Here is an 11,704-nt window from a genome sequence, read left to right as displayed (position 1 = left end):
ACGGACACTATCCGTCTATAATGAAAGACGGGTCAAATACAATACTACTTTTCTAATAAGACAAACAACAAGTGAGTGGTGAGGGTAAAAAATGTCACCACTTTCATTGTATTTGACCCGTCTATAACAATAGACGAATATACCCGTCTATAGAAAAACTAATTGATTAACAAAAGACCTCGGGTATAACCTACATACTATTAGACTTTTAGTTTCGTACTTGGGCTCCTTTCATACTTGGGTTCTTGGCCTTCTTGCCCATTATCCCCCTAAATAGGCCTCAGGGTCAGCCCTAGATACGTTGTACGTACCCTATAAGGGCTATAACTATAGGTTCTTTTCGTTTGACTTTTCGCGATTTTGTAGGTGACAACATAATACTTTGATTTCGGTTGAGTTTTTGAGATAATTTGTAAATTTCTTTTATCAAAAATATATTTTTGTGGACATTTTCATAATAGTAAGGAGTCGTTTGGTTGCCTCGATAAAACGTAGGCATTGGGAAATCCCATGAATTGAAAAATCAAGACTTGTTTGGTTGACATATTTTTTGTAAAATGGAGGAATTAACTTCCTGGCTTCCAACGTCTGCGTAATGGGGGAATTGGCTTACCTAATTTCCTGGTAATTGAAAGTTAGGTGGAATTAGATTCCTACATTGATAACCAAACAAGTTTTCTCAAATCACATGAATTGAATGTAGGAACTTAATTTTATGAATTAAGATTTCAAAAAAAATCTAACGCCTCGCCGTGAACCAAACGACTCCTAAGAATGTAGTTATTTTTGTTATCATATTGTAAGAAGAAAACATTACGGAGGAAGTAGTATACGCTAGTATTAAATGGCTATTTTATCTGAAGTCTTCAGACGCTGAACCTTATGATTGAATGATTGAAGAGTTTGTTTTTGTATTGAGATGCAATAATTGAAGAAGATACATAATGTTAATATCAGAATTCATATAATCCAATAATTTAGATTTTTTGTATCTTTCACATGTATCTATGATTAACGCCCACTCATGTTATTATGGCAATTTATATAGCCACGTATACGATCAAACATTTATTTATGAGATCCATTAATTCATTATTAATAATCACTAAGGATTTGTTTATGATTTAATAATCACAGGTAATCTCATGCACTCAACAAACACCTCCATGTTTATATAAGTGTTGAGTTAATGCGAGCAAGAGGAGCAGTAGACTGCAGTGTTGATCAATAACTTTGATTTGGGTTTTTGTGAAAAATATTGCATTAATTTGCTTGAGAAATTTACAGTGGAAAGAGTGTAGTATATACACCTACAATTTGGTTATTAACCACTAGATTATATTGCTAGTCTAAATCTAATTAATGTAAAGTAAAACTAGACTACTCCTAGCATACTCTAGTACTATCATATAGCTTCCTTTTTCCTGCTTACATGTTTCTTGTGGACTGTTGAACAAGAGGTTGCTCCCCCCTTCTCTTTACACTCCCCCTCAAGATGAGAGTGGAGACCAGACGAAACTCCCATCTTGGACAAGAGGTACTGATGCTGAGCTACTGGACAAGACTTGGTGAGGATGTCAGCAACTTGCTCCTTGGTGTTGACATAAGATGTAGTAAGGAGTCCTGGTTGAATTTTTTCGCGGATAAAGTGACAGTCCACTTCTATATGCTTAGTGCGCTCATGATAGACTGGATTAGCTGCAATGGCTAAGGCTGCTTGATTGTCACATTTCAGAAGAGCAGGGCCCAAATGTTGAAGGCCTAAATCCTGAAGGAGCTGAAACAACCAAGTAACTTCACATGTGGTCATGGCCATGGCTCGATATTCAGCCTCTGCTGATGATCTAGACACCACAGACTGCTTTTTGGATTTCCAGGAAATGGGAGAATGACCAAGGAGGATACAAAACCCCGTGGTGGACTTGCGACTGAAAGCACAAGATGCCCAATCAGAGTCACAGTAAGCTGTGAGACGGGCAGCAGAATCACTGGCAAAAAGAATGCCTTGGCCTGGAGCATTCTTGAGATACTTCAATACCCTTCTGGCTGCCTGCATGTGATCAGAAGTTGGTGCTTGAAGAAACTAGCTCAACAATTGAACAGAGAAAGCTATATCTGGCCTGGAAATTGTCAAATATATGAGCTTGCCAACGAGTTTCCTGTAATTCTCAGGATGTGGAAGAGGAGTGCCCTTTCCTGGTTCGAACTTCATCACAGGATTGACAGGCAGTCTTAATGACTTGGATTTGTCCACGCCAAATGTCTTGAGCAGATCCAAGGTGTATTTTCTTTGGGAGATGAATATCCCTGCTGTACTCCTTTCAACCTCAAGGCCTAGAAAATATTTCAGCTCCTCTAAGTCCTTCATGTGAAAAGAAGAGTTCAGTTGATCCTTGAGAGTTTGAATATCAGAGAGATCATCTCCGGTAATTACCATGTCATCTACATAGATGAGGACAACAGTGGTCTTCCCATGGTGTTGCTTGATGAATAGAGAATGATCAGCATGGGACTGTTTGAAGTTACATTGCAGGAGAACCTGAGATAGTTTTGAGAACCATTGTCTTGGGGCTTGCTTTAGGCCATAGAGAGACTTTAGTAATTTGCAAACCTTGCCAGCTGATTGGGAATCACACTCCCCCTGTCCCTGGGAGGACACAACCCCATTGCAGTATCCTGGAGGCAGTTTCATGTAGACATCCTCGACAAGGTCTCCATAAAGAAAGGCATTGGCTACATCCATCTGACAAGTAAACCAGTTCTTCATGGAGATGATAGCCAAGAGAGCCCTGACTCTGGACATTTTGGCCACAGGAGCAAAGGTTTCCTCATAATCCAGCCCATATCTTTGTCTAAACCCTTGAATAACCAACCTAGCCTTATGTTTCTCTATAGAGCCATCTGGATTGTACTTTGTTTTGTATATCCATTTACAGCCTATAGCTTTTCTACCCTTAGGCAGATCAGTGAGCACCCATGTATTATTAGTGGCCAAAGCCTGTAATTCTGAGTTCATGGCTTGAACCCATTTCTCCTCTTGAACTGCATCAGAGAAGTGAGTAGGATCAACTACAGAGGTATTAAAGGTGGCATGGCCTGCAAAGGGCTTGGCCAAATGGAGCTGTGCTACATTTGCAACAGTTGTTGGAGCCATGACAGGATTGTCCACCACAAAGTCCTTTGTCCATCCCGGTGCTCGTCTGACCCTCTGAGATCTCTGATCAGGCTCATCAGTAGGTAGATTATCCATAGCAGGGGAGGTACTTGGCTCACACACTGTGATAGTGGGTGAATTATTTGTAGAAGGAGGAAGATCATCTTCTATGAAGACCCCATCATTGGGAGGTAAGCCCTGTTCTGACTGCAAATGGGACAGGTGGTGACCAAAATTTTTGATCTTGCATGGAAAGACAGTTTCAAAGAACTTGACATCCCTGGATACAAACACAGTTTTCTTGACTATGTCATAGACTCTATACCCTTTCTTAGATAATGGGTAACCCAAGAAAATGCAAGGAATGCCTCTTGGTTGAAACTTGTCCTTGTCTCTGCTAGGATTGTATACCATGGTTAGGCAACCAAAGACTATGAGTCTATCATAACTAGGTGCTTTGTTGAGAAGAACTTCATATGGTGTCAAATTATTGAGAAGCTTTGTTGGTAGCCTGTTGATGATATAGGCAGCAGTTAGAACACAGTCCCCCCAAAAAGAAAGAGGTAAGCCAGAATTAAATCTAATGGCCCTACTTATTTCCAACAAGTGCCTATGTTTTCTCTCAACTACCCCATTTTGCTGAGGTCTGTCCACACAACTAGTTTGTTGCCATATCCCTTTCAAGAGAAGGAAGTTTTTGCTTTCTCCTTCAGTGATTTCAAGAGCATTGTCTGATCTCAGACATTTGATCCTTTTTCCAAATTGATTTTTGACAAAAGCATAGAATTGAATAAGCAGTTGAGGAACTTCAGATTTGTGCCTCATCAAGTATACCCAAGTTGTTCTGGAATGATCATCAACCAATGTTAGGAAATATTTGTGTTTAGTTCTGGTTTCCTTTCTGTAAGGACCCCATACATCTATATGTACAAGGTCAAATATGTGAGGAGCTTTGTCTGTTCTGACTGGAAATGGAAGTTTGGTTTGTTTGGCCATTGAACATGTAATACAAATTCTATTTTTATTGGATAATAAGTGTGAAGAAATGCAGGGAATGTGTTTGAGTTTGTCATTGCTAGCATGCCCTAATCTTAAATGCCAAATATCACCATTGTTTCCATTACTGACAGGCAAACCATTACAAATATCATCAGGAGCATTACAAGAACTCAAAATGGTGCCCTATGATTCCTTAGATCCATCACTAGAAATAAAACAAGAGTTAATATTACATAGTTCAGAATTACTGGTGATCCTAGGTTGACCATTAATGTCATTATTCAAAAGATAGTGTAGATACCTCATTTCTGCACCTCCCGCAAACCACCCGGTGATGATTGGGCCGCATGTTTGATACGCAGAACGATTTGTGATAGTTCATAAGATTATCGTCAAGTGATCGCTCAAATATTAATGTCCACCTCTTAGTTGTCATCTACGTGCCGATACGGTCGTTTTGACAGTAATTAGAGTACATTTGGAGTCCGGGTCTAAAACCGTCTTCATTTTTCTGATAATCGTTAAATCCCGAGTCAGAATGTTCTGGAATGTTCCGGATATTTCTATTCCATATTTTATAATTCTTTCACAATCTTTATCTTTTGGTAAACAATTTCCCGTAATATTCGTACAAGGTATTAAGGAAAACCGAATTATTCCGTCCTTCCATAACTTAAACACGGAAATCTTTCTTCCGCAGGTGGAAACCACTTGGGAACAGACGCAGCAGGTGCTGCGCCTCTTCCAAGAGAAGCAGTGCTTGCTGCGCCTCTTCCCAGGCCCTTTTCTGCGTGTTTTTCGTATCTTTTTCATATCTTTACCGAGATTCACTTCCAAAGACTCTCCGAAACCCTAACCCTTCACGTGATTAGTATAAATAGGAGCCTCGGCTCCTCATATTTCTCACGCGAGTGTCCGCCCTTCTCTTCTCCCTTTGCATTCTAGACCTTTGTTCTTACTTTTTGGCGCCTACGTGCTTGAACATTCGACCACGTAAGCTCGGATCTTTCTGAGTACCAGCCTCGTTTGCATGACCGACCAATTTGACCAACTACACAATCAATCAACTTAATTAATCTAATCGTTTTCCTCTTACGAGGGCACTTTCTTTACATTCGCGTCGAGCATCACTAATCGATATCTTAGTTCATCTCGTTTCGTCAACATGTAAGTCTGAGGGTGTATAATCTCTCTTTTATTTATTGTTATTTACTTTTTGTATCATTAATGTAAGGTTTATGTTGAAAATACCAATTAAAACCGATTTATAAAACCCTTTGTTAAAACCCTTTTTTCGGATTTCCAGAAGACTAACCGTCGAGAAAGGACGCAGCAACTGCTGCGCCTCTTCGAAGGAGCGCAGTTCCTGCTGCGCCTCTTCGTGAGGCTGCCGCAGTTCCTGCTTCCTTTCTTCTTCATTCGTCCTCTGTTAATTTGTTCGTTTTCTTATTCGTTTTCGTTTATTCGTTAATTCTTTGACATAATAGCATAATTAATCTCACATGTATATTATTTATCATTCATTCACATGTTTAATTCATAATTAACTCCGACTTAAATCCCTTATAATCTCATATTTGCGGGTTTTCGTCATTAAATTCAATCCGGGTTGTAGAAATTCGATTTGTTCATATTGAATCTCTGGAATTCGTCGTTGATATATATTTCATCTGTTGTTCATTGTATTCGTCATTAATTCATCATATTTAACCTAATTAGCTTAGTTTAATTTGTTAATTTGTAATTAATATCGTTCATCCATGTAATTAATTCGTATAATTCCGTCTCATCCATGTTTTATCGTTTTATGACTCTTTCACATGTAGTTAATGAATTAAATCACTTTCATCCGAGTCAATCATCACTAATCAATCCTTAAAATTCACCAATTAATATTAACGATTTGCAGTTCCGACTTCACAACCAGAACTCACCCTTGGAACAGACGCAGCAACTGCTGTGCCTCTTCCAAAGGGCGCAGTTCCTGCTGCGCCTATTCCAGGATGAGTTCTGTCCCTGAACTCCTTTTCTGCCTTGACCTAGTTTAATTAGTTACGTATAATTAACTAATATTCATATTATCGCCTTCTGATTGTTCTTTAATTTATTCTTTTATTCTTTTCTCAAATTATCCGTTTTAAAGGTATTTTCGACATAAATCGCCTAATCCAATGTAATTATTGTAATTTTTATTGTAATTTTCTTTTATTTATCGCTATATTTTGTATCATTTGTATGTTTTCACATGTAATTGAACATAAACTCCAACTTCGACCCAATTGTTTGCTAACTAATTGTTCACCAACTTAGTCTAATCTTCACATGCTAGGATTAAAACTTGGATGTTGCATTGCATGCATATAATCGACGATATATCAAGTACGAATAACTTCCCTAATCATTAGTAGAGGCCGCTATCGAGGCAGGCGGGATTAGGTGTTCGATCAAAAGAGCTTCCTAATACGTACCTTCACCCCTTACTCCAGATATCTGTGAACATCCGTGTTCATTGGCATCCACGAGAGTCATTCTAGACATAGAATGCTAAGGGTAACGATTACTTAGTGTTCATGTCACTACTTTGTTTCTTGACATGACACGAGGTATTCGAACGTTCCAATTTCCCATAAAAATTGGTGGCGACTCCACAAAAATGCAAACGCTTGTTCGTTCCCAAGCGCCCCCGTGGGCCCATTGTCCACAGTTTGGCGACTCCACTGGGGATAATACACTTACGTGTAGCCAAAAGGGTGAAACTTGAACAAGGTTAGGGAATAATTTGTACAAGACAATTGTCGGTTTTCATAACTCGGTCTTCCTAGATCGTTTCATTCGGCCTTCCTAGGCCCAACCCAACCCATTCGACCAATCGTCCCGTCTAAACGGTCCTAATTCTTATTTGGGCCTAAGGATGGATAGCGATTGACGTCATCCATACCATGATGCTTACTTTTATTTGTATCAAGGACCTTCACTACTTGAGGAAATGGACTAGGAATCGGCCTTACTTTTGTTTGGTACGAGCCTCTCCACAGACTTCGGGTTTGATTGTTCGGTATGGCAACCCACCATTTAAACCAAAACCCTTCTAAATGCACTCAGCATCCCGTTATAATGCCTGTATATGTGTTTATACCTTACGTGATCACCACTTCTAAATCAAACCATGACGATTTTTGTAAAATTCAAATCCATTTTAAGATTGTAAATTTCGAAAATTCGGCCATGATTAGCGCAAAACCGAGTCGAAACTCTGTCCGTTTGTCGAGTCAAAATGCGGGCCTAAACCCATTTCAAAATATCACTTCGAGTCCACTCCTACAATTACACTATAGTTGACTAGGACCAACATTTTCTCAAACCTTTTTCTTCAAAAGCTCACTGACACAAGTGGCACACACCCATTTCACAAGTCAAAACATTTCTTTCTAAGTAGGTGTGCTAGAGTGGTCGATCGTGTTTTGATTCGTCGTCGATCTCTTATCCGGTTTCCAAGATGCCTGGAACAAGCGACGTGAATTTCAAACAACTCCAGAATAGTAATGATCGAATTCTAACCGTGCTAGCTCAAATCCAAGTTTCTCAAGACCAAGTGTATGATCGACTTGACACCATTGAAAACCGAATATATGCCGTGGAAACAAAAATCCCTACTCCGGAAAGTGAAGTCGCTGATGACTTCGTGAACGAATTCAGGGACGACAACCCTCCAGTAGGTACGTCTGCAGCTGAAAAACGACTTCAATACTTGGAAGAACAATTGATGTACCTTAAAGGGGATGACATTTTCAGGGAGAATAATTGCAAGTATGAGGCCGTAAATGCCAAATTGCCAACAAACTTCAACATGACAGATATTCCCAAATTCAAGGGTCATGATAACCCTTTGAACCACATCCGTTGTAACACCCCGTATTTTATAATAATATTTTATTATAAAACTATTTTATTAAATTAATTATTTGGAAGTTTATTAATGTATTTTGGAAATATATATATCTATAAGCTTCCGTCCTCTATTTTATTATTTATCGTTTTAATCTACTTTTGATTGGGTTAAAATATTCGTGTATGATTTTACTATTTTAATTTAATAAATACTTTTCTATTATAAGTTCTCTAAGCGTTTTAATATGGCTCAATCCAAATTATAATCAGATAATCCAATGTATGAGCTAATGGACCCAAAGCCCATTAGTTAATCTCCTTTTCTCTCTTTTGTTCTCTTTTCTCCATTTGACTCTATTGTTGAATATCTTTCCTTCTCTCAAATCCATACACAAATTATATTTTCATAATCCTTACTCTTATCTTTACAACATATTCTTCTCTATATATTTTTATGAGAATTATTTGTATGGACCTTTAGACCTACCTTTAAGGTCTCTTATTTTAATGGGTAAAAGAAGAAGAAGAGTCTTTTATGGTGTTTTCATGGATTTGGATTCGTGCATCTTTGATGTCGGTTTTGGGGACGTTGATACGTATTGGAGACAAGGCTTTGTTGGTCGTTTTCTTTATGACGGTTTTCATTAATTGCTAAAAAGGTAACTAGGTGTTTTCTTTTAATTGTGTTTATGCCAATTGATGTAATTAATATGATTTAATGATTGTTTTGCATGATTGGAGCATGTTTGATTATTTGTTATCATGATTAAATATGTTTCACATGTTCGTATATGTTTTTATGTAATAATTATGTACCATATGTTGCTTATGCATTAAATTATGGGTGTCATATGCGCAATTAGGGTTTACGAATAAACCCTAGTGGCGGCATGATAGACGGCCAAGAGTTCTCTCCAAAGTTATAACTAAAGCTAGTATAACCTTGATGATGATTCATGTGTTATGGCTAAAGTTAATACAACTTTGGGTAGTTACTCTAAGTTATGGCTGGAGCTACTATAACATTGAAGTACGAGTTAAGGTTATAGCTGGAACTAACGTACCCTGAGATTTATGGCTCAAGGTTATGGTTGGAACTAGTATAACTTTGAGTTTCGTGTCAAAGTTATAGTTGAGGTAAGTATAACTTCAAGTCGTATATGTTGAAGTTATAGTCGAGGTTACTATAACCTCGCATCCAGGGTCCATGTTATGGTTAGGGTTACTATAACATTGAATGGTTAATGTTGAAAGTTATAACTGAGGTACTATAACATTGAATGGTTGATACTTGTTTCACATATTATGTGGTATTCAGTTTCATTATATAACGTTATGTTTGCATATATCGTTTATTACTCTTGTTCATAATTGTAGGATAGTCAGTTATATTATCTTATGATTTGATAGTGATTTTATTCACATGTATGTATGGTCAGTTATACTATGCATTGTTTGCGGGCTGGTTGTATAGATGACGCGAGGTATCAGTTACATACCGAACGGAATGAACTAATGCAACCCTTCGGGGTCTGGTGTATGGTCTATGGTCGGGGGGGTAATGGAGGCAGTTGTTATACGCTCTATTCCCGAGTGTCGTTCGGTGTACGATTATTGCACCGAGAGTCCGCAAGGTCTTAGACATATAGGCGGTGGTTATACGCTATACATAGTACCTTGGATGCGATTGTTATACGGTCCACACCGATGGAGGCGATTGTTATACGCTCCGTCGATTCGAGGCGATTGTTATACGCTCTGACAGTTAGAGGCAGTTGTTATACGCTCTAACGGCGTTCATTTTATACATCGTGCTTGTGACTAGAGGCAGTTGTTATACGCTCTAGTAGTGTTAGGCCCAGTTTAGCCTGGTCTGATCATAGCCTAGCCCGACCCTACTAGGCTGATTAAGGCAACCTAGGACCGGACAAGTCTTACTACTATAAAGCCGTTAAAGAACATCACAATAAGAAGGCTACTAAATCCTGGCGAAAGGCTTGATGGTAAATACGAGAATAACCTCGGCGAGTATTCAAATAAGTTGGATTGAGAAGATAAGTCGAAATACGATTGTATGGGCCAATAAATCGTGCCCTATTCTCAAGGAAGACCAAGTCCAAACCATGAGACTATATCATCTATGAATCAAGACGGGAAAAGCTAAAGATTGGTTGAGAATAGAACGGGTCAAGCGAATTAATAGGGAGCGTGCCCTATTAATCCGTGAATGACTCCTACAATTGAGAGGAACGTTGAAGATAGATGTAACGGTGGCATTTGTAGAACTATAAATAGCAGAATCTAAACAATTGTAAGGGCATTCAATCTTAGTCGATTATTTTACACTTTATCTCTTTTTACTCCTGAATATTCAGATATACATATAATATTGTACTCGGCTTATCAAGATAATAAAAACGTTATTCCTTATACTTAATTCTTCCTTTGTTATTCACTCATATCATTCCAAACATAGAGAACTAGATACCCAAATTACTCTTTAATAAAGCCGGACCCATTCAGGGAAAATCCTGCTAAAACAATTGGCGCCCACCGTGGGGCATCTAGTTCTTCAATCAATAAAATTCCCTTCATCATTTAATATTCACACACAAAAATGGTGGAACTCACCGCAGAACAACAATTAGCGGCTGCCCTGGCCAAGATCAAAGAATTGGAAACAATCCAAGAGAAGGCAGCCCAGAGCAGCGAGAAAATCAATAGATCAAGGAATCGAGTCTAGCCTGAAGAAGAAATTGGAAAATCGGGCTTCGGGCTCCAAGACCGATTCGAACCAGAACCCCATTCTCATCCATTATCAAAAACATTGACTTCTCTAATTTTGGAACCCCGGAGAAGGACACATTATCCCAAGACCCCAACCATTCCCAATGATGAGACAAACAAAACTCAAGCAGAATAATGATGGCTATGCTTCAAGAAATCCAAAAACTCCACAACAAAATAGAAAATATACCCTGAGTGCCGGACCACTGTGGGTGAAGTAGAAGTTGACAACTTTGCAGATTCACCCTTTGCGGATGAAATTGCAAAGATTGATCTCCCCAAGAAATTTCTTGTTCCATCCATGAGAACTTATGATGGAACCTCTGATTCACAAAATCATGTTGCCATATTCAAACAAAAAATGTTGGCTGCCTCAATACCCAGTGAACTCAGGCAAGTCTGCATGTGCAAAGGCTTTGGTACAACCCTGACCGGAGCAGCATTACAATGGTTCATCAATCTCCCAAATGGAGGTATCAAGAATTTTGCAGAATTGATCAATGCCTTCAATCAACAATTCGCAAGTAGCGAGATATATGGCCAAGAGACCCAGAACTGTTCAGGATAAAGCAACTTCCTGAAGAATCTCTCAAAGAATTCCTGGCCAGATTTGTCAAAGAAAAGGTGGCCATTCCCAGATGCGATGAAGAAACAGCGGTAGAAGCATTCAGGCAAGGAGTCCTGCTTGACAGTGACATCTATGCAGATCTGACCAAGAAAGCATGTCCAACCTTTGCCACTGTTCAATCCATCGCTTTAGAGCATGTCAGATTGGAAGAAGACCTCAACTTCAGAACGAACTCATCCGGAGGAAAGCAAGGCTATGGACACACTAACAGGAAAAGTTCCTACCAGAAAGGAAGCAATCCCAGATCA

The 11,704-nt window shown here is 38.8% G+C and overlaps 1 protein-coding gene across 1 annotated transcript in view; it reads right to left on the bottom strand.

Moving 5' to 3' along the window:
- Positions 1-2,083: 2,083 nt before the first annotated feature.
- LOC141620839 (uncharacterized) overlaps positions 2,084-11,704 on the bottom strand; it is a 41,348-nt gene continuing 31,727 nt past the window's right edge. The window contains exon 10 of the mRNA XM_074437604.1: positions 2,084-4,336. Coding sequence (XP_074293705.1) covers positions 2,084-4,336 — 2,253 coding nt within the window. The remainder of the gene's footprint in view (positions 4,337-11,704) is intronic.

The sequence above is a fragment of the Silene latifolia genome, chromosome X, assembly GCF_048544455.1.
Source record: "Silene latifolia isolate original U9 population chromosome X, ASM4854445v1, whole genome shotgun sequence".
In the NCBI taxonomy this organism is placed as follows: Eukaryota; Viridiplantae; Streptophyta; class Magnoliopsida; order Caryophyllales; family Caryophyllaceae; genus Silene; species Silene latifolia.
Note: the sequence above shows the minus strand (reverse complement) of the source record. Positions and strands in the feature narration are given on the sequence as shown.